Raw genomic sequence first — 24,647 nt, 5'->3', positions numbered from 1 at the left:
CTCTAACTTCTATGCTTCAGTGCATCTAAATAACTTGAAAACTACCACCTTGTGCCAAAAAACAGTAATGACTGTATAGAGTGCAGAAAGAAAACTTAAGAAACAGCTAAAGGCTCACTCTTTCGAGCTGGTTTAAGACATAGCAAATTGAGGTAGGATTTTTATCCCTGACAGCTGCTTTACATGGGCCTTTGGATATTCCAACTGAGTTCTGTGGACCTCGATAAGGATTTGTGCACTGCAGAAAATAGATTAGACCAGGTATAGTAAATTCATTCACAGCAGGCACAGCATGCTGCAGTTTAATCTCTTTTCACCAATGGACCAAGGCTTACGTTGCTTAAGTGCTAATATGCTAATCCCAACTTCTGGTACCAAGAGGTTAATATGATGCCTCTGCTTTAGTAATTATCACTAAGAATGACTTACACATTAATGGAAAATTGATGAAACTCTTTAGCAATTGTAACACCCTCTGGAAAAAGTATACAATTAATTCCTAAACTAAATCTGATAAGCAAATAATTTAAGTCATTTGTCAAATTCAAAAGCAATTGGGAACTCCAAAATATTGCTTTTCTTTCCAGCTACTGAGTTAGAAACTAAATGAATTTTAATAAAAAACAGTGCTTTGTATTGGAGAGGGGATTGCGGCTTTTTTTGTTTTACAGGGTATTTCAGAGGAGACGTTTTCCTCTGATGTGAAGAAAAAAAACCTAATCCCTTTCATCCCAGCTTCCAGATTTGGTGTGCAGCTAGTGACCCTACTAACATTGCTGACGTTTAACACTTTCAATGTGATTTTATTTGCACGTTTTCATGTTAGCAATCATGTTCATCATATTGAAAGACTAACTGTAAGTGGAAGGATCAGACAATGAAAAGTGCAGCTGTTACTCACTTTCTTTACTGGCACCATTTTACTGTTTGGATCTCTGATTTCCACTGAGAGAGATTTGGAAATTGTATTCCTCTTTTAGAATTTCTTACCCAAATCATGCTGCTCTAAAACAAGCCTCCCGCTGATAAAAATCCATAGAAATTGCTTTTTATCTTGTTGAGCTACATATAGCATGCTTCCCCCAGCAGATGCATTAAATATGCACAGTAACATCACACAGTTGCTATATGAGTGCTTTCTCTCATAAATCAGATTCGGTGTCAGATTGTAGCTATAATATGTACATTTGAAAACATCTTTGTGACAGTGATAAAAATGTCTGTCCTGGTTCAGCCCGAGCACGTAGACAGGAAGCGTCATTAAGGGCACCTACAGCAAAAGGGCCCTGTGCAGAGGTGGAGGTCACGGGCAAATCTGGTCCAAACATCCTTGTTCCTGCTTTTAGACTTCAATGTTTTGTCCATATTGCTCTCCTGGAGTATATTATCAAGAATATTGGTTTCATCTCAGAGGGAGGTAATTACCTGCCACCAGAAAGAGCCTGGAAGTGAACCAGGATTTGGAAATGAAGCAGGGAGCTAATCATTTGAACATAAATGTATCCACAAACAGTGATGTTAGGGCTGATGGAGGATGGTATATTTCCCTTAGTCACTGGGACTAATATAGTCCCGTATTTCTAAATAATCCCAGTCTCATGTCAAACTAAATTCCTTTTGAAATATTACCATTAAGACAGAAGGGGAGATATTACAGGTTCTGTTAGAGGTAAATATAAATAGGAGCTTAAAGATGAGGAGTGTTTTCTTAGATGCTGAAAAATTCAGTTCACAACTCAAGATCCCAAATTTTGAAAAGCACCTCAAATATTCCTATGCTTTGACTCCTTAATCTCCACGTCATGTGCATTTCTGCATCTTGTATGACAGCAAAAGCAGTATTGCCACTTATTTGCTTTCAGACTAACATTAACTTTCTGTCATAATGACAAAAGTATTGTACTAAAGGCAACAAATCACCTCTCTCCCACTTCTTATCCTTCAAAGGAGCATGGGACAATGATAGGAGCATGTACTTCCATGACTACTAAGATAAATCATTTTGCAAAAAAACCAAACCGCAGCCATGGTGCTGTTGCCATGTTTCTATTAATAGCAGTGAAATACATCAATGTCAGTTAGCTTATAGGTATAGTAAAACAGGTATTTTCCCATAAAAATGTGTTTCTCATTAGATTATTTACAGAAAAATAACTGGGCATGAAGGACCCAGAATAAAGCAGAAGCAATTATAATCTGCAAGATCAATAATAAATAATCCTTTTGAAAGAACATAGCTGTATGTTTACATCTCAGAGAAACCATGCGTAACAGTATATAGTAATATTACGTATATTCCTTATACACAGTGATTCCAGTTTATTCCACATGTAACTGACTGGTGCCTGAATTATACTGTCCTCTTCGAGTACTCCCATAATTCTCTGTAAACTACTAGAAGCCACTGGTTTTGTCATATATATTCCACAGTAAAAGATTTTTCAAAAATATTTGCTTTCTTTTGATTAGCACTTCTGACTGAATAATAACACAAATTTTTGTCTTTATGACTTTCTCATGCAGTGCTATCCCTTATCATAAAGATCGTGCAAAATAATCACATTGTCCTTACAGCAAATTTTTTGTTTTCTGGTAGTGCTTGGGTTTTTTATGTGACTTTCAGGAAGTGGAAGTAGATATAATCAGTGTGTAGATAGAAGCAGTTGTAAATACCCCAAAGCCTCCATTCCAAGTCTTTCTCATAAATTGCCAGGTGCTGGCATTTAAAAAGAAAAAAAAAATATGTATTATGAAATTGTCAGCTACAAAAGATACTTCCTGAGGCATAGCCAGAGTATAATGTATTTGTTCCATGTTCAAGGGTTCTTTGAAGATTAATTTTATTGTCCATAACCTTGCTGCAAATAGCTGCATCATAGCTGTTCATACCTGACAAATTTATTTTCAGGTTTATGTCTTGTCTTAAGCTTGATTGAGCTGTAGAAACTATTGTATAGCTGCAGTCATGGAAACCTCTGGGGTTTCTGTGGCCTGACCATCAGTTTGACAATATCAGGAAGATTCAACACAATTTGTTCCTTGTTTTGCAACTCTTCAACACGGATTTCCCCTTCTACAGTCAACTCCTCATTGTCCTTACATTCGGGGAACAGCTGTGTCTAATAATAAGCACTTCAGGGTAAGGCCTGATATTTCCTTCTACTACTTCACGTTCTGCTTGGCTCCTAGAAATGGCCACCCTCTGAGGAGGTGGAACCGGTGACACAGGACTAGGGACTCGTAGAGACTGGCCATCCGCACCTTTCATCACAGTGCATTTGGAGCATAATGTGGACTAAAAAGTAGCTCACCTATGGCTCCACTTAACAGTAGGAGAAACAGCCACAATGTGTGGAAGTGTGAACACGCAGGAGAACTCCGTAACACATCATTTGTCCCTGACGCAGTGCTCCCTCCAGCTGGAGAAGTTCTGTTTCCAACGTAGACCTGGGTCTCAATGGCAAAAAAAAGCCTCAATGTACCGCTTTGGTTCATGTGGGCACAGCTATCATCTAAACTAGGCAACATTTTTCTCCTCTAAGGTAATATGCTTGTGAAATTTAATTAGCGTGAGGCACAACCATAAATCTTAACAGTTTCTATAGGGATTTCTACCAAGGGAGCACCTGACCAGGATGGAACAACCCACAAAGAAAAAGCTTTGACGCAGTTCAGGGCTCAGTGCAGATCCAGTCTGGAGTTTTTTCTCTCTGATGAGCTAATCCAGGATCTCAAATACTGATGAGCTAATCCAGGATCTCAAATATAAAGATACCCAGGAAAACAGCCAAAAAACTAGGTCCTGATATTAAATGCATGGACTACTGCCATAGGACAACAAGGGTAAAGCCAAGAAACAATTAATAGAAACATATCACGTTCTTAGACAATTCCTAAAATTCAAGAAGTCATAATTTCTGAAATTATATATTTATATGTATTTAAAATAAAATAATTTGAATATAATTTTAAAACTGCTGATCTCTTCTGTAAAGATTTTAGAAAAACTAAATATATATTTATATGCACTATATGTTTTGCAAATGATGAGGAAAATACAAATGTCTGAATAGAATTGCATCACATTTATCTTTTCAGTTAGATGTGAATGTTTCAAATCATCTACATTATTACTCCTGATAGCTATAGATACAGAAATAATATTATCTTACACATTCATGAAGCAGAGAAGATAATTCATCTACCACAACTTGGAATTTCCCGAGGCATTGTGTAGAAATCGAATACTCCATACTGTTCTGCAAGCTGCTTCAGAGAGCCTTCCCATGTGATAAAGAAAGCTGTACCAGATTTATTACATTTCTAGATGAATGTCCATAGAATCTCACCAATTCCTTTTTTTGTCCTTGTAAAATCCTATAGGAAATTTCCACAAGGATGATTTTTAAAGTTGCTTAGCAGCCAGAGCTCTCACTAAAGCTTCCAGGGGCTTAGGTTGGTCAGAAAATCAGCAGGCTATGCCAAGAGCATTAAGACGGCATTTTTACACTCACATACATTCATTCCATGGGAAACATATGTTTTTTTACTAAATATGTGTTGTGACAACAGGAATATCGTGTCCTTGTCAACAACTGCGTGATAAAACAGAGACACCTACTGGTTAAAATACGAAATAGGAAAAATATCAAAACATCTTTTGTGGAACACTAGACTAAGGCTTGTCAGACTTCCTTCCTTTGCTTCCCCACTCCACTGCTCAAGTCCAAAACCTGCTCTTCTTTACATAGACAGCATTCTTCCCTTGGTGATCAGCACATTCCGAATAAAGCTTACCAAGATATTCAAACTCCACTTGTGCACTCTGGTTAAAGGCAACAGCAAATTTCCCTTTGATTTCCTGAGAACAAAACCAGATCTTGTGACACAGGTAGACCATGAGTGTTTGAAGCCTAATAGGCATTTATATGTGGCCAGACAAAACCAGTCTTTTCTGTAGAGCAGTGAATGTGCAGCCCTGCTTCTGGCCAATCCAAAGTTTAGGAGAAAACAGACATTCCTTGAACACCCTATTCAGCACCTGCCCAAGTTATTCGTGCTAAAAGCAGAGTCTAAAATACAGCCCTAAATTGGAAGGTTCGCATAACTTACAGGCATTTTCCTATCTAGTATGCTGTTAGTCTGAGCTCACAGCAGCATGAGCAGTACCTTTTAATAATATTTTAATAATAGATGAAATATTTTGTGCATCAGATTTTTATTCAATTACAATTTGACCTTTCTAAATATGATGTGAGGACATTTATATATTTGTTTGAAGAGCATTGGTACTCTGTGGATGTGTTACAGAATACATCACACCTTAATAAAGGCTTGAAACTGTAGTATTACAGATGAAGTTTCAACAGTAATTCTGGAGGGACATCTAACATAAGGAAAAGTTTCTAACCCAAATTCTGGATCTGAACTCTTGTTACTTGGCATCCAACCCGGCCAAAGAACTGTTCTCAATCTAATGCCTACCTTTGCAAATTTTGGCTGTGTAGCCACAGCAAGAGATAAAACTCCTAGCAGCATAGCTTTCAAAGTCACTGGAGAAAACAAACATTCTTACCACATGAAAGACAAATTTGAAAAGGAGAGTAAGGAATTCTACTCAAAATACATAGCTCTGTTCCCAGATCCATCCCATCAGTCTTGTCATGGTAGCTCTACCAGCAGTGGTTCCCATGGGTTAAAAAAAGTCCAAAACAGGAGAACTCCAATAAAGGTTGGCCATCCTCCGCATCAGCTTTCAAAGAATCTGACTCCATCTTTTCCTGAATGTTTGGAATTCCAGGAGCTGCTGAAGTTAAAAGATTAAAGTTAATAATCACTGGATTCGGATTCACTGCCAGTAATAGCGATAAGATCTGATTACATTACCTGCTTACATTATCTGATAGGGTCAGCATGTGCAGGATGAATATTTATTGCACTTTCAGAGGCTCTCTGAAACTGTGTCTAGTTTAGGCCTCTCTTAAAGTATCCTGTTTTCCACCAAGCTGTCTAATGCTCTGGAGTGCCATTTTAGCTATCAGTGGCAAAACCCATTCTTCCTGAACTACATCCTTTCTAACAGAAACAATATTAAGGCAAAAATGTTATAAAAGATCCATCGTCCAAATGATTGGCTAGTTAGGCTAACTCTCACCCAACTAACTTAATCAGCTCTCCAGCTGCTTTGGATAGTGGTAGGGGAAATCAGAGGTTGAGTTCCATGAGTTTATTCAGCAGACTGCTTTCTGCTATAGTGTTACTCCAAACAGCCCTCACTTGAGTTGCCCATCTGATTTCTGATGATGTTGATACTTAAGCTGCTTAAATATTGTATGTGAGAATCACAATTTCCATGCTGCAACAACTACATTGGTTTTGCTGTCCTTGATGGTTTATTTAGAACTAGGCTAAATAGGGCTCCACTCCCCCTCAGTCTGCAGTGTAGACATAGCCTATGAATGCTACCTTTTACTTTACATTTACAGAATACTTTGGCTTCACTAACTATTTAGCTGCTTCTCCTCCGGTTTCTCAAGTTGTCAGCTTTGCTTCTCAGTGACATGTCTTCATGAGAAGCTCAACATGAGCCGACAATGTGCGCCTGCAGCCCAGAAAGTCAACCATATCCTGGGCTGCATCAAAAGAAGCGTGGCCAGCAGGTCGAGGGAGGCGATTCTGCCCCTCTACTCTGCTCTGGTGAGACCCCACCTGGAGTACTGCGTTCAGCTCTGGGGCCCCCAACATAAGAAGGACATAGACCTGTTGGAGCAAGTCCAGAGGAGAGCCACGAAGATGATCAGAGGGCTGGAGCACCTCTCCTATGAAGATAGGCTGAGAGAGTTGGGGTTGTTCAGCCTGGAGAAGAGAAGGCTCCAGGGAGACCTTATAGCAGCCTTCCAGTACCTGAAGGGGGCCTACAAGAAAACTGGAGAGGGATTTTTATAAGGCCATGTACTGATAGGACAAGGGGTAATGGCTTTAAACTGAAAGAGGGTAGATTTAGATTAGGTATAGGGAAGAAATTCTTCACTATGAGGGTGGTGAGGCACTGGAACAGGTTGCCCAGAGAAGTTGTGGATGCCCCATCCCTGGAAGTGTTCAAGGCCAGGTTGGATGGGGCTTTGAGCAACCTGGTCTAGCAGAAGGCGTCCCTGCCCATGGCAGTGGGGGTTGGAACTAGATGATCTTTAAGGTCCCTTCCAACCCAAACCATTCTATGATTCTATGATTCTGCTGAAACTGGTGGGAAACTTTTATAAAACATCTACATCTAATCAAATAAATTTTCTTTATTTATTGATTTGATTAAGACTAGTATCTTATTTAAACTGCTGCACATTTTTTCATCCCCTAAATTAACTTTCCCTAGCACTGTATTTAACTTTTAAGGTTTTATTTAAGAAAAGAGATTCTAAAATTTAGAAGTTAATCAAGAGCAATATGCAGTGAACCATGGACAGAAAAAATACTTTAAAATAGCAGTAGGAGACTGGACAATTAAGCAGTTCCTTCTTTCATAGGGAAGTTATGAATGCATTATCAACTGATCATCATACTATTTGATGACTGTGCTATCAGAATGTTTTGGTAGGATTGTTGTGTAGTTAGAATAATTAAACTTACTGTAAAAGAAATTAAAGCTTATTAAATATCTTCTTAATAAAACATACTTATAGGAGAAAATATGAATTATGGAGAATTGAATATTGTTTAATGATTTATAACAAGATAGGCATAAAGTAAAAATATTATGTATCAGGACTTGACTCTAAAGTTAAATCAATATTCTTTTTTAGATATATTTATAGTAAATGTTATTAATTCAAGGAGGTGAAAACCCCACAGAGAATTAAGTCCTTTAAGTTGTGAATGGAAAATGTATAGATGGCAATTTCTCCCAATAGGATACGATGAATTCCCTCCAAGAAATGCAAAAAACTAAAGGCTGATAAACAAGTCGGTCTATTTTCTTTAGCTTGATCTCTCTCTTTTTTTTTTCTTCTTTTTTTCTTTTTTTTTTTAATTTATATTAAGTAAGTCCATAGTCCCCATGGTTATGGCCATAGTTTTTGAAGAATGAAATGAGCGTAACTAAAAAATCAATGTCTGCTAGAATTTGATAGCATCCTAAAATACGTGATAGGATATGAAAGGTTCATATATTTCTGTTGAAGCTATAGTTGATATTTTAAATGTCATAAATGTAAGCCTATGCAGTTATGAGAAAAAGTATCATATTGTGTATATTTCCAGCAGAAGTCTAAAATGGTTATAGGGAAAAGGGAGAAAGAAAGGAAAGTCACCTTACAGTTAGTAAAAAAGACGACAGTTAAGATATGCAGGCCTTTAATTACACATGACTGTACTGCAAAAGAGGAAACAACAGACTGGATTCATTTCCCTAACAATTTCTCTGATTCCACAAGTGTGGGAAATATTGGCATAAGCTTTATATAAACCTATAGATTGATGTAGACATTTTATATAGAGCTGCAGTTCTGAAATATATATAGAAATTGACATGAAGCCAAGATAGAAAAATAATTTTAAAAGTGTGAGTCAAGATTATGTCTGAATTTTGTGCCTGTCATAATTTCAAGTAAGGCTGAGTAGCAAATCTCTTTGATAGATAACAGCAGTCTTCAGGTGTGAGGTCATCCTTACTCGCTATATTATATTACTAAAAGACAGTCTTAGTCAATGGTAAAAAGATGATAGAATGAGAATAGTTTAAACAATAATCTTAATATGGATGTCAGCAAATGAGACTCAAGTGTACAGTCCTGGTTAATAATCTGAGGTCTCAGCTGCAAACAAATTCCATTAAAACTGAACGGCAAATAGAAACAGTGAGAACCAAGAAATTTAACTTCTAATTTCCAAAGCATTTCTTTTTGAAATCAGTTATACCCAGCTTTCTGTTTTAAGTTGAATGTTAATATCAAAATGAGTAGCATCAGAATAAATCTGTACATCAGATATGTTGATTCTCCCCATTATATCCATTCAACAGCCTACACTAGAACTTCTCAGAGCTAAACAATTGCGTTTTGATTTTTCATTGCTCCTGCTTCTTTAGCTCCACCATGATTTGCCGGGTGCTTTTAATAACTGATTTAATGGCAAGCAGTAAAAAGGAATCTCTCACCTCTGGAGACATTTTCCAGCCTACTTCAATGGTATTTTGTCTGAGAAACAAATACTGCGCCGGCATTCTCTTTATTTTGCCAGTCTTGTTCAGCACCGGGGCGGGGGACAGCTCCCGGGCCCGGCCCCGCTGGGTCCCCCGCCCCGCTGCCGGCCCGCCCGCCTCCCCGTCCCACCGTCGGCCCAGCGGCTTGCTGGAGATGACCTCCTCCTCTGGGCCTGGGGGCCGCGTTGTTCCGGGGTTTTTTTGAAAATGAAATTCCCGGTAATGAAGCCAATGTTTTGTGCATGCAAGGAGTGCGGAACAGATCTTGCACGTGGTCTGCTACGCAAAAGAGTTGGAAACTGCAAGCTCTTTGTCACGACTTAGGTGGAAATTTTGAAGGTTCTAGTACATTCATCTAAGTAATAATGATCAGCTTTCACTACCCCAAAATTAGACAGCTAGTACAAAACACAAGCTAAACATAAGAAACATGCCAGCTGTGATCATCAAAAGGTTCAGAAAACTTCTGAATGAGGACAGGCAGAGACTTTAATAAAGACATCTCATTCATTTTTGATAAATTTAGCTGACTTTTCTTACACGCATGGGCAAATTGTTTCATCTAAAAATAAGATTTAGGGAGGTCAAAAAGCTCTGCAGACACAAAACTGTTTTATAAATAAAGCCTTTAACACGACTCTTGAAGTTAATTTTTTGTGTTTATTTGTAATGGGGAGTTAATCTCTCCCATTCTTATAGAGCAAAGAAAGCTTTAGCTAGATATACTTTTTATTTTCACTGTAACCTATATTACATTAAATGATTTAATTGATTAAACTAGTTACACTATAATTTTAAGCAGGTACTAGCTCCACTTCTGGCAATAATATGACAGACAAATTCATGGGCTTATCCAATTCCTAGTGAAAAGAATAAAGCGATTCCCATTCACTTACACTGACTCTGGATCTGCCATTTCTTCTACATTAAGTCCTAGCGGACAGTTTGCTATTTATCATTAAATAATTGATTTCATGTCTCCAGTTGGGATAGCCTTTTGCTGTTCAGCAAAAAAATATTAGAACTAACTTGATATGGATTTTAATCTATTAACAAGCCCAAAGTAATGCTCATTAGCTTTGTGCTAAATAAACAGTATTCAGGGTTGTCTCCGTTGATGCTGAACAGAATACATATGCTTCTTCCCAAACTATGAAGACTGCCTTCATCTGTGACTACTTAAGGTCTCCCATCTTTGCCAGTCTAACAGATACCCCCAGTATTATCCTCAACTTTTGCTCATAATTAATTACAGCAGGTTTCTTCAGGGCTGTGCTGAAGTTCCAGCTAATAGTCACACTTGCAATCCATTGCCTATTACTTGTGCCTAGAGCAATTTCTCTGGTGTCCAAGATCTATGTCACCGCTTTTTGGTCGTAATATTTAGTAAATACATCCTTCAAATTTTAGCAATGTTGTAGTTAATTTTCTACTGTGTAGCTAATGTGCCTAGAACTAGTGTTCTAATTGACTTTAATGGCCCCTGTCTTCAGATTCATAGAAACTCAGTCCACATTCCCAGGGTTCTCATTTTCCCATATTATCCACTGGAAGATTGGATTATACAAAGCCACCTCCACATTCAGCCATAATGAAATGCTCAAACCCACATTTTACTGAATCCTGATGCTGAAATTCTAGGTGGTGCAAACCCCAAGGTCATCCTTCCCTAAAGCAATAAGCAAATCATTAAGTAAACATGGTTTGCCCACCACAGAGTGCAGAAGGGATGTATTCTATTACTGTTATCCTAATAGCATAAATACAAAAAACAGTGATTTACCTGTAACAGAATGCAGGAGAGATGTATTTTATTACTGTTAATTTAAACCAGAAGTATAACAGGCTGCTCTCAAAGAACATAGAATCCTTTCCTAAGCAGATTTATCCCCTCCAAGAGTCTAGGTCTTCTAAGGCAAATACTAGCCTATGGAATGGGAAGGACAGCACAAAGTGGAAGAGGGATAGATATGGAAAGGCTTTGTGAGAAAAATGGAGTTCTCGCAGGGCCCTCAAGCAGGAAGAGTATCAGCTACACAGAAAAGCTTTATGACTGAACTGAAGTGAAGGATGTGCCAGGACAGTGATAGGTTCTCAGGTCAGGTAAACCTACCAGAGCCAGTTTCAAAATACTTTGCTTAGATATAGCTGTGCTTGAAGAAGTTTGAGTGACCTAGTGGTAAAATGTCAGCTTTAACTACCTGTTATTACCCCTCCCACCAGACTTATCATCGTTATGATCATGATGTTATCATCATTAGTCTCCCATGCATACTGGAATTGGTATGCAGCAAACTGCCACCTCCCTTGAGCTTCCTCAGACACAGACCTGAAGGACACCTCATTACAGAAGCAAAGGCAGTCCCTTTGACTACCTGCCCTCAGCTTCACTGCTACACATGTTGGCTCCCAGTCTGGGTGATCTTGATAGGACAGCACATCCCTGGACATATGCCACTTAAGAAATGACTACTTAGGTAGAGTCACCACTGAACTTCGTGGAACCACAAATAAACATCTAGAAGTACTTGAATTCCCTAGCTTAATGGAAACTTGCATCTGTCAAGCTGAACTGAAGGCAGAGCAGTGGCTGCTCATCTACTGATGAACTAGTAGCCACTTCTCCTATCTAAAGATATGATAGGGAGTGTCTGTGGAGCTAGTCATTAAATCTTTAGTGAAAACCTCCTAAATGAGCATTTCTAGACTAAGCTTTTAAGGTGACAGTCATCCCAGTGCAAAGAGACAAAAAGAAAAGACTGTGCATCACTTAGGCACCAGATAAGTACAACACTAAAAACTTAACCTTCATATATGGAGGTTAATGTCAGGCTTAATGACTATCCCTGAAAGATCAATGAAGAACATTCAAATTGAGTCCTTAAAAATATGAATAATGATGATCTAGGAAAAAGTGGAAATGAAAGGTCAGAATTCTAAATAATGTCATCAAGGAAGGAGATCAAGAGTAGCAGAGAGAAGCTGTTCAGTGATTACACATGCTGTCAGAGCCATTATCAGATGTGTTCCTGAAAGGGCAACTGTGATAGAGCTGTAAACTGAACTAAATTTATGTTATTCTGTTAAATTATGCCCCTCTCCTCCATCTTATTTTTCAAAAATCCAACACTCTATTCTATGTGGAGCTGTTAGATCTGTGCCAGGAGTCTGCAATCAGAGTTTATTCTAGAGAGGTAAAAAGAGATGAAAGGTGTACTCTGAAAGGGTAGATGTGCATAAGCAGTGGCAATTTTCCACTTGTAATGACGGTTTGCAGGCCCTGTAAGATAACTACAAAGGATATCTGTTTTGAGACTTTATGACAGAATGATATAAACTTCTTTCTTACTCTATCATGAAATTCTGTCTTCACTCTTGCAAGTACTGACCCAGCTCTGATAATGAGAAAGTGGAGGCTGAGGTCAGAGAACCTGACCCGACTGGAGGCTGAGGTCTTATTTATTTTTCAGTAATAGTTTTAGGATAATTTTAAATTGGTACCTAGGTCTAATTTTAGTAACTGGCAATGAATTTTTCCATGACTTAAGACAAGGAGTATTTGCAAACATATACAATACATCTATTCTTACATAATTTTCAGTGTTGGAGAACTATTGGCTAGATTGGCCGGAATTGGCAGTTTGGACCAAATCCAAGTAGGGTTTGTCCCTATTTGTCTCCTTTTTCATGTCTCCTGGCCACGGACTTTATGTTAATAAAGAGCATTAGCCAGTAAAGGCCATACCCCATTATCAATAGCAAAATGTCTTGCCTCTTTGTTGAACTTTTTCAGTGTGGCCTGTGGAAACCTCAGATTCAAAATAACAGAGTTCTAAGTCTGCCAGACTGTTCATGCTGTGAGCTGTGACACACAGGTACAGGTTTTGAGTGCAGAACTGCCAGCAGGCAGGTGGGAGCTGAATACAGTCCTCTCTGCAGAGCAGCACAATGTAGAATCGTGGGCCAGAAGCAAGAGGTCATGCTTGTAACTGGGAAGTCCCAGGGACACAATGAAGGGAGACAATGAAGAGAGCAGGGACAGAGATGCTGTCTCATGACCTTGTTCTGCAGTGACTAGCAAGGAACAGCGGTGGCAGCTGCTGAAGGCAGTGCCAAGGTGTTGTACTGGTAAGTGCTATTATATAGCTGGTAAAATATCCTTGTACTTACCCAGTTTGTACAAATGTAAAAATGTGCTCCTCCTTTGCATTGCTGAAGGAAAGTATAATGGCCCTTTCTCCTAAATATCTACAGACTGATGTCCTGCCTATTCTTGAAATTCCTCATGTGATAATGCTTATAGTTGGAAGGCAGCTCAATTTGTAGCGTTGTCTTTGCTGCTCCAATGGGCATCTCGTTTGGATAATCCCAAGTGTCAAGAACAGGACACACACAGATTTAGGCAGATGTACCCGACAGTCCTCCTACTGAGCACAACTTTCTGTTCCATTCAGTTGCAAACTCGGTATCACAATCTGAAGACTGTTGACAGTAAGGGTGCTGCTGATTTAAACTGATTTCCATAAACTTCCCATCAATCCTACAAATATGTCTTCCACTTTCATGGGCTTACTCCCTCAGAGAAATTAAAACCTCCACGATCTGACCTTCTGCTTCTGCCAGTGTGGCTGTGAGTCGATGGATTGACTGGGCGCAAGCTGGGAGCTCTGTGCTACAGGCTGAGGACATTTTTATGCAAGATACGGCATAGCCTGCTGGCTACAGCACTTGGTAGCTCTCAGGCTTCTCTGAAGAACCTAGACCAACTCCAGCTATCTATCTGCCCAAATCTAGACCTAGACACTTCTTTCCCAAGAGCAGATGCTTCTGAGAATATATAGTTAAGTGCCCAAGAAACTTGACACAGTTCTCCACAAACTGTTATCAGAAGTCTTTCAAAAGCTGACCGATGATTATTTTTTCTGAGTTTTTTTCTAAACCCAGAGCTAAAGATACTGCGAGAGCACTTTATTTGAAGATAATATCGTACATTTAAATGCAGAAAGAGGAGAATATGTAACAGTCTGATAAATTTCGGTGCCTATGGAGGCTAGAGATTTGAAAAGTAATGAGACTATATTGTTGTCTGTTATTTAAATGGTCTAGATCCTACCCTAGATCCCACCCTGGAACAAAAACTAAGTAAACAACATTGCTAATACAGTTTTACCTGATTACAGATTGAAATCTATATTAATCAAATATACTGCACTGGCTGTTAGATATGGATCAACTGTACTTTCCCTGAGCAGCTATACTTCAGTGTGAACCTAATATATACTTTTTTCTCTGCTTTATATAACAATAAGACTGGCATACCAGTTACGTCAGGAGCCTTTTCACAGTATCAGTTGTTGCAGAACTGCAAGGAGCAATTTGAAGCCTATTCCATTACACCTTTCTTTTCTGCCTCAATTCGTACGCTCATTCTATGCAGAAATCCTCACAGTGCTGGCAATAACAAGTAATGAGATGAATGCATAGGGGAAAAAAAGCCAGTTTTTAGTGGCAATTTAATACTGGGAAACTACATTTTCAGATTGCTACCAGTTCTTGCCCCCACAAAAATCAGAAACAACAGTATCTGGAAGAGCCTGTTAAGACTGCATCGTTAACTCAAGGAATGTTTTACTATTCGTTGCATCAGCAGCAGATTAAAATGTTTCATACCCAGCCCATAAGAAAGGAATTTAAATATGTCCATTCTTTTAGAAGCATTTTGCAATTTATAAGGAAATATTTTTAAAGTTTAATGAGTTGGATTTTTATGTAGTTTTGTAGAACCGTATCTAAATGACATAAACTGCCAGAATCTCTCATTTAAAAGAATATTGTTTGTATTCTGAAATGCAGATTAAATATAGTATGTCAAGAATTATATAGCTAAACTGTGGTCATAGACTGATTACCTGGAGTATGCAAAATTTTCCAGGCATTTCAGTCCGGAATACAGTTCCAGAAACATGCCCAGAACACAGGACTGTTTTTCAGTCAGCGGAGGTTTTATTTACTCTTCTGTATCAGCATAGCTAGCCGAGCAGATTGCTACAGGCCTTTCTTATAAACTCAGTGCTTCTGTTAATATCAGCTACATCTGGTCTATCAGGATTTACCAGCGTAATACTATCTGCAAAGTGTTCTTTATGTAGACTCAGAATAGGGAGTCCCTTTTTTTTCTTCTTTTTTTTCCTCATAGTTGCTATTGTTCTTCCTAGTGATCCCCTGCCATTCCTTGCCTAATGAGTTGTAAAATCTAATCAATTGCAATAATTAAAACATACTGTGTGTGGAATGATGCGCAACTTCAATTACAGAACAAAGTCCTAGACAAACAAAAGCTTGAGATTCTTACATTAGAAGAAACCAAAATACTTTCTTTTGCTGTAAATTTTTTTCACTGAGAACAGGCTCATGCTTATAGATTATATATATAAAACACTAAAAATTCCAGGCCTGCTATTCTGTAGATTTTATTCAAATAGCTGGCAGAGTTCAGGCTTGCATGTTACCAGCATATGAATGAATGGCTGGAACAGATAGATGGTTGTTGTCAGTAAAACACCCTGGGCGGCAACTCTGAACAGGGAAGTTTTGTATTCAAGACCTATAAAATGCATGGAGTTTTAGCATTGTCGCACAGTGTAAGAAGGGGTGATATACATCGACTCACCTCTTTTCAAAGGATCTTTTGTATGCTGGGGAACATTTAGGCATAAAATAAATTCCCTATGACAGACTGAAACGCCAGTGTTTCCTAACCACAGCCAGTTTGATGACAATCAGGCAGATACGTTCTCATGATTTTATTTTTTAAGAACAACACATGTCAAGTAATTGTGTCCTTGTATTGTACACCTTTTTCCTATGCTGTTATGTACGTTGTGATGCCGGCCCCAATGAGGAAGCAATCAGTTTGACAGAAACTGCAAACTCAACAATTCACATCTGTGCCACGTTTATTTGTTCTTTGAATTCTGAAAGTATAATTATGTTACTGAGTATGTTGGAGAACTCGAGCACGCGTTAGTTATTTCACAGTAATTTCAGTGAAGTGGAGAACCTAATATACTTTATTTAAGCTTCAAACTTTTTCACAGTGAAATCTGATACAGGCAACTTTCACGGTTTGAAAGGTAGTTATTGCTCTCCAATAGCGTTGCCTTTTGTCTGCCTCTGTCCTAGCTACAGGACTTCACAAATTCATTATTCAGCCCTGCCTAGGTACGCAGTGTTATTGCCTTCATTCTTTACTAAGATTGGCTTCTTTTGCTGTTGTTTTAAGGGGTTCTACAGCCCTTCTAAATAGGCTTGATTAACCAGAGTATGTTTTCTGAATGGCTGTATGAAGGATGAAGACAGGTGGTCCAGAATTCACTTGGCAGGAGAAAGAAATGGATCTTATTCCTCCAATAAATATGGCTTTTAAAAAAAAAAAAAAAGGCAGAAGTAGCACTGGTAGAGAGAGTACAAGTCTGTTTGGAATACTTCAAAATATGAAAGGTGCTACCTGTTCTGTACTATTATTAGCTGAAAAAGGCCAAAGGTAGCACAAGATAAGTACAAGATGATGCCAAATACGGACCCTAACACCATGAGCAATTTCAGTTTTTGCTCAGAGAGCTGAATTTGTGCTTAGTAACCCCCAGATGAAACAGGCTTACTGCTATTTTTCTCAAAGTTAGAGTGAGGTGGCCTTTCCGTCTCTGGAGCCGTTATCACCACTGTGACCAATCTCTCCCCACATACTCATCACGCCTGCATTCTGCTTAGCTGCGCTTCACTCTTCTGGGGTATTACAGCAATTTTGTCAGACTTACTGTGTCCTGGGAAGTACACCAAACATCACCAAGTGGATTTAACGGTACCATTTCTGAGAAATGAGAGCAGATGCTTTTATGAATGAGCTTACACTGAGCTTTAAAACAGAAAACAATTTATTTTAGTATTTCTAGTAGAAACCTGGATTTACTTAGAACTTCGAACCAAAACAATGTATTTTTTCCAAGTAAAGTGTTACAATAATTTCTGCATCACTTTAACACTTCACACACTATCTCAAAGCTGCCCATATTCCTTTGAGTGTAAATAACTAAACTTTGTAGTAAAACCATTAGGTTCTCTGATAGATTGATTTCTTTTCTCATAATAGTGGTTCTGTAAATGAGAATGACCAGCTATTCCAGGCAAAATGGAAGGCTGTGAGGTACGGAGGTGCCCGAACTTTATCAAAATGAATGACAAAATATTTCAGAAAATCTATCTCCCGAGACAGCAATTGAAACATTATTTCTAGGAAGCATTCGTCTACTTACACATTTTAATCATGATGAGAAACTGGGTTCACCTTCATACTACTGCTTACTTTTTAACATCTTGCTCTCAACCTAATTCAGGGCCAATACCTTCAATTCTTGTAGCACCTGAAATGTGTCTAGGCATGACAATTCAGCAGGACTAGTCTCCTGAACAATGCTTCTTGTTTATTTTTCTAAACTTTGACTTTTGGCTCATAAATTTATGCATGGCTAGGAAGGTGTGCACTATGTAGTACTAAATTGACAGCTTACATACGGTATTTCCCAATCACTTCTCTGCACTGTGTAAAGTTTTACACAATTACACTTAATGCAGAAAATTAATAATGTTCTGCACGCTAGCAGGAACTTTATATCCTTCTCTTGGTAACTTGCAATAATAAATATCACCTCCCATTGTGATTTAAAAATGGTAAGACCAGTCATGGCTTGCTTTCTGAAATGAATTGGCTTACTGCAGGCAGTAAAACCATCAGGTTTTGACTATGTCTAAGATGATTCTAATGTCTTCTCTCTGTGCAAAAATCAAAACATTAAAACAAAATAATGAATGCAGCAGCCAAAGCAGCTTCCACCATTCTGAGTTTATTTGACACATGCACATTTGAAAGGATTTAAGCAAGCCCCGACAAATACGCTTGTATCAGTCTAACCAAAACATTGTTTATTTTGTTTTACAGATTTTGGCCATTGTGTCCATTCTGTTCATCGTACTGTCCACTATTGCTTTGTCTCTTAACACACTGCCAGAGCTTCAAGAAATAGATGAATTTGGGCAGCCAAATGACAACCCTCAGCTAGCACACGTTGAAGCTGTGTGTATTGCTTGGTTTACCATGGAGTACCTTTTGCGTTTTCTGTCCTCACCAAATAAGTGGAAGTTCTTCAAAGGCCCGTTAAATGTCATTGACTTACTGGCTATCTTGCCGTACTATGTCACCATTTTCCTCACGGAGTCCAATAAAAGTGTCCTGCAGTTCCAAAATGTCAGACGTGTAGTTCAGATATTTCGTATTATGAGGATCCTAAGGATTCTTAAGCTCGCCAGACATTCAACAGGTCTTCAGTCTTTAGGTTTTACGCTCAGGCGGAGTTACAATGAATTGGGCTTGTTGATATTATTTTTAGCCATGGGAATAATGATATTTTCGAGTCTTGTATTCTTTGCTGAAAAGGATGAGGATGCTACAAAATTTACCAGTATCCCTGCATCATTCTGGTGGGCAACAATCACTATGACTACTGTAGGATACGGTGACATTTATCCTAAGACATTATTAGGTAAAATAGTTGGAGGACTTTGCTGTATCGCTGGAGTGCTGGTCATAGCCCTGCCCATACCAATTATTGTGAACAATTTCTCAGAGTTTTATAAGGAGCAGAAAAGACAGGAGAAGGCAATTAAGAGGAGAGAAGCACTTGAGCGAGCTAAAAGAAACGGCAGTATTGTCTCCATGAACCTGAAGGATGCCTTTGCTCGCAGTATGGAAATGATAGACGTAGCAGTAGATTCAGGTAAGCCTGGAGAAGCAGCCAATCCAAAGGAGACACCTGATGACAACCACCTGTCCCCAAGCCGGTGGAAGTGGGCCAGAAGGACAATGTCTGAAACAAGCTCAAACAAGTCTTATGAGAACAAATACCAAGAAGTTAGTCAACAAGACTCCCACGAGCAATTAAACAACGCCGCAGCATCCTCCAGCCCGCAGCACCTCAGTGCCCAAAAACTGGAGATGTTGTACAATGAAATTACTAAAACTCAGTCTCAGCCTAATCTTAATGCCGGTTACCAAGACCAGTCAGCAAAGCCACCTGTGTATGAAGAAGAAATAGAAATGGAAGAAGTTACAGGTCAGAGAGATCCTTTGCCAGCTGGACCTACAGACATCATAACAGACATGAGAAGCACATCCAGTATCGACAGTTTTGCCAGCTGTGCAACCGACTTCACGGAAATGGAGAGGTCCCCCCTTTCTCTGTTTTCTGGCTCTCATTTGCAAATGAGATTTCCAGCTGATGCCGTTAACCTGGAAGACAACCAAAGAGTAAGGAATTCTCAGTTTATACCGTTCACAAAAGACAGAATGTTTTCTCCAACCGATGTCACCTTTGACTATAATCCAATCGACAGAGCTGTTATCAGTGACGGCAGTGGATCCCAAACTGTTTTGCATGGTCATTTGCATTTAGACACTGCCATGGAAAGCCCCAAAAGTTCCCTGAAAGGTAGCAACCCATTAAAATCTAGATCCCTTAAAGTTAATTTTAAAGACAATAGAGGTGGTGCTCCACAAACTCCACCGAGCACTGCAAGGCCACTGCCAGTAATGGCAGGAGCAGACTTCACACAGGCCACCCCTCAGCACATCAGCACCATTCTCCTAGAAGAAAATTCACCCCAAGGTGAACGACCTTTACTTGGTGCTGATGCGTCAGCACTTTGTCAGGGACCTGTTAAAAAATCATCCCCTCTCTTTCCCAAACAAAAGATTTTCACCTTCCCTTCAAAAGAGAGGAGGAGCTTCACTGAAATAGACACTGGAGAAGAAGAAGAGTTTATGGAGTTACATGGTATAAAACATGAAAAGCAACAGAATACCAAGACAAATTGCTGTGGGGATAAACACAGTGATGGCAACCACTTAACAGAGGAGCCACAGGTCAGCTCTTCACCCAAAAGCATGAGCCACAACTGTACCCAAGACATTTACCATGCTGTGGGTGAGGTAAAGAAAGACAGTAACCAAGAAGGTCACAAAATGGAAAACCATTTATTTGCCCCAGAAATTCATTCAAGTCCAGGAGAAACTGGTTACTGTCCCACACGCGAAACTAGCATGTGACTAGTTACAAAAGCAATAACAATACCTTTTCTTAAAACACAGTTAGTAATGCCTATGAACTAAAACATGGAAAGCCTCAAAAAAAAAGTGCATAAAATGTTATTTTTGCATGGCATGAAGAGTTGTTTAGTTTAAATACTGTTTAATTTAAAAAAAAAAAAAGACTGCTTTTTGTAACAAACAAAAAAACGGGAAAAAAATGACTCAAGAACAGTGAATAAAATAAAGAGAGCTCTGTTAGGAGCCAGTGTTCTGCAACATCTGACATTTTTGATCCTTTCACTTATGATTGTAGACAGATTTTGAAGTCTTTTAACTTTTTTTTGTTTTCTTGGTTACAATGAATTTTAGAATTTGCACATGAAAGGATGAAATGTCAATGCATGCATTCATAAAGATGTGAAACAAGGTGCTTTGAGCTTGCAAAATGCATATATTTGTAAATAGTTTGGGGCTGGGGGGAAAGCTACTGTTAACAAGGATTTATGGAAAAAGCATTTCCTGGGACACAGGTACTTCCTTCACAGCGTGCTGCCTGGAGGTTTTGTACAGACTTATGTTGCAAAATTGCAACTTCTACTTAAAGCATCTCACGTATCTTGCTTTCTGTTAAAAAGCTCATGAGTGTATCTGTTAATTAAGGACTAGAGTATTTTAGTTTATCTGTGCTGTAAATCATGATGGTTTTTTTTTTTTTATTTGCATAACTTTAGTTATTGCATTTGTCAGTTTAATTAATGATCCTGTGAGGAAAAGCAAAGATTTAATGACCAGAACTTGAAGCATTTGATATTTTTATAGAAAACTGTCAACATGTCATAACTAAGGAAAAAAATGTTCCATTTTAAAATAAAAAAAAATAGTTATTTCTGTGGCAATAAATAGTGCCAAATGGCTATGTAGACATATCCAAAAGTTCTCAATCTCTTAGAATATTTCTTTTAACTTGGTATTAAAAAAAAAATATTAGCCACATTCTTTTTTTCCTTTGATTTAACAATATTTGCTTCTACATGATCTTTGAGCTCTCTTTCCCTTTGCTTTACATGCAGCGCCCATACTTCAATAATGGCAATGTTGTTGAAGCCGTTATGCTGTAAGGACATAAGAGACAAGCTTTGTAGGGGGAAGTAGTACCTTTTATTACCACAAATCACGCAGCTGGAAAAAACAGGCTTCAAGTACGTGTGACTTGCCCCAGGTCTTCCATGCCCCGAAGCTTGTCTGTGTTTTTCAGTTCAACCGTTTGGACTGACAGAAAGTACCACCGGACTCACCAGCTTTTGCCTCGACCCATACGCCCATGGCTGCTCCAAAAAGCAGAGTATACACTTTCCCCTATACTTAAATAAAGGGAAATGTCAATCCTGCCAAAGCATCTTTGGTTTCTCTGATATTCTCTAGCTTTGTAAAAGAAAGATGCTGAAGCAAAGCCTTCATTACAAAGTATCCATCTAACCACTGTCTGAAAAAAGCTATTGATTTTTTATCCAGCATCAATAGTTTCCTATGCTATAATATAAAAAAGCCTATAAATCGCTTTAATTCCCTAAATCATAAAAAGTTTGTTCAATTCATTAATCCTAATCTTAAGCAAAAGTATGCCGCTACACAGGCATGTCCTACAAAATGTTCTTTTTTTTTTTTTTTTTTTTTTAGGAAAACAGAATACAGGTATTTTTTTGCTGTCCTCTGATTTTCTGCTGAAATTGGATACTCCCTTATGACGGTTTTGTAAAAGCAGCAGTCCAGCCTCGCAGCTAATAGCCAGAGGGTCCAGCAGTTAAAAGTCTGAGGAGGTGTTTAGAAATTCTAGCATCAGTTCCCCGCTGCTCCACGGGCATGTTGCCGGAGTTCGGGCCTCTCACTGCCCCGTGCACAGAAGGGAGCGAATGCTCCTTCCAGGTCAGCGCTGTAACAGCAAGCATTGCAAAGTCACTGAGTCAGCAAGAATGGAAGCCGCAGAAGCACTTTAGACCAACCAACATGTGGTTTGTAACCACAGGCTTCTACTTCCTATAGAGGACCTCGGTTAATTTTCATTTATGTGCCATTTGCTGTCACTTAAATGAGTAAAAGTCAGGCACCTAATGCATTTAATGTAAAAGAGCAAGCATTTTTGTTGCAACACTGTCCTCTGCTTGAAATGGCTGCGCTGATGCCACAGACCTCACTCAAGCCTGGCCCATGGAAAAGAGGCAAGTTTGAAAAGCCCCAAAATATGGATTCTGGTGGCTGAGCTAAACAATGAGCACAGCACAATCCTTCAGTTTTTTAAAAAAAAAAAAAAGTTTCCTAGATTTCCATAACAAGATAACATTGAGGTGTCTCTTCAGTCATTTGAAAAACTGGGAATATAATGTTATTTTTTCCAAACAACGTCTGGTCATTAATTCTCAAAATAAAAATTAATTTTTTTGTCCTTAGTTGCAGTTCATTGCAACTTGTTGCTGCGTTCAGTTTACCTATTTATATGGCATTCTGCTTAACATTTTTCAATCATGTTGTGTCTCACTGTTCCAAAAATTAGCTCTTGGGTATTTTATAGTCATTAATCTTCTATATTTATTTTTATTTTTTTCTTCCTACATATTTTCAGTGACTAAAACTAAATGCCAGTCAATTTTTATATGCCTAAAGTGTTGGTCTGTATTTTCTATGTGCAGTTTTATGAAATCACATGGGCCTGCTCGATCTGCCTTTACATCCTAGTGAACTAATGAAGACCAAATTAAGTCCAAATAGGATCTGATCCCATGCTCTGGATCCACAGAAAAATCCCATTCCAGATAATGATGTTGTTCTGGCAAGACTGAGGTCTGTGTTGTGTTCCTACCGTGTGCTCTTTCTCCCAGGTGACCCTTACGCTTTGGAAAAGCCCCCTCAGATCTGTGCCACTTGGTGGAAAGGGAGGAGTCCAGCCATAGGGAACGTACTGCAGGAGCAGAGATTTGATTCCTTAAGCTCTCCTGAGCTAAACTTTATGCAAACCTGATTCTGCCCTATTAAAATCACTAATTCAATAGTGGTAAAATCAAAGCTTCAATCCTTGAGCAGATGAATTTCCCCTGAAACCAATGGGAGTCTGACGGGAAAAGGGACTGACTGAAATATAAATGAGGATGGCAAGACTCACTCTGTCTTGATTAAAATCAACAGGATCTTTAAATATATAAATCAGATGAGAAGACCAGGCCCTTATTGACTGCCATATTTTAAATGTTTTCAGAGAAGCACATTTATTTTGAAATTGTACAAGCAAAGGAAATGCAATTCTCTTTATTAATAGATGTTTTTTTTTTTTTTTTGAAATCTTGGAAGCAAAAGGATCAAGCTTTAGAAGTGCTTTTGGTATAATTTCATTATATACTTTTGACTATGCTGAATATTATTTCCAGAAGCACAGGTTTAGACATTTGGTTTTTCCAGTCTTGGCTGCATACACGGGATCCACTCCTGAATACCTAGCTCATGTATAATTCCTGATCAAAACATTTACTTGAGCAGTTGCAGGACTGGACCTAGCTTTCATTCCAGTACAGCATGTGTAAGAAGTGCAGTCCAGGATCACTTCATTCATCATGAATTGCTATGTAGCAAATTATGCAAAATTACCTGAGTATATTTTTCTGTTTTTCTAACACTTTGAAGCCATTTCAGACTTATTAGCCATTCACCACAGAAAGGGGAGGGTTGTTTTTGAGTTCTGGAGTCAGTCTCCAACAGTTGTGGAATTTCAAAACAACTTAAGGAGTCTTAAGATGAAGTCACTCCCCTGTACACCTGAAAGAGGTCTGACTCTTTGTATCACTGGAAAATGAAGATTGTTCAGGGAGATAGCTTTGCAATCAATCTATTTTTTATATTTTATACTAACTGCAGAATCCTGAATCAAAGTTTTAATTCCTTTTCAATGATGAAACCAAATGTATACATTTAAAAGATGTTCACAGAGTAATCGGAACAATTTTTGAGTAAATAGTCACATTAATCCAAATCTAGGGTGGGGGGAATAATATATCGCACAAACTGCAAAGGAAGTTCATACAGGAAAGCTGTTTACAGGGGAAGCATATAACGTAAAGAATGTAACAAGGTGTACGAAGTTATTGCACTACAGAATTTATATAAAATACACTTTTTTAAATAAAAACACAAAAGGCCTTTTAATGCTTCATTGTATAGAACATAGGAGCCTCTGTGCTAATGCAGCAATCTAATGCACTGTGTCCTCACTTCAAAATTGGTCTCAAAATTCAAACATTAGTGATATTAGAGAGGTGATATCTGATCTAA

General features: G+C 38.5%; 1 protein-coding gene across 1 annotated transcript in view; it reads left to right on the top strand.

The window, feature by feature from the left end:
* Positions 1 to 20,539, top strand: part of KCNB2 (potassium voltage-gated channel subfamily B member 2) — a 180,003-nt gene extending 159,464 nt beyond the window's left edge. The window contains exon 2 of the mRNA XM_075141663.1: positions 18,189 to 20,539. Within this exon, the coding sequence (XP_074997764.1) occupies positions 18,189 to 20,351 (2,163 nt within the window). The 3' untranslated portion in view covers positions 20,352 to 20,539. The remainder of the gene's footprint in view (positions 1 to 18,188) is intronic.
* The last annotated feature ends 4,108 nt before the right edge of the window (positions 20,540 to 24,647 follow it).

This window comes from Calonectris borealis, chromosome 2 (genome assembly GCF_964195595.1).
Source record: "Calonectris borealis chromosome 2, bCalBor7.hap1.2, whole genome shotgun sequence".
In the NCBI taxonomy this organism is placed as follows: Eukaryota; Metazoa; Chordata; class Aves; order Procellariiformes; family Procellariidae; genus Calonectris; species Calonectris borealis.
The sequence above is the reverse complement of the archived record's forward strand: the minus strand, read 5'-3'. Positions and strand labels throughout refer to the sequence as shown.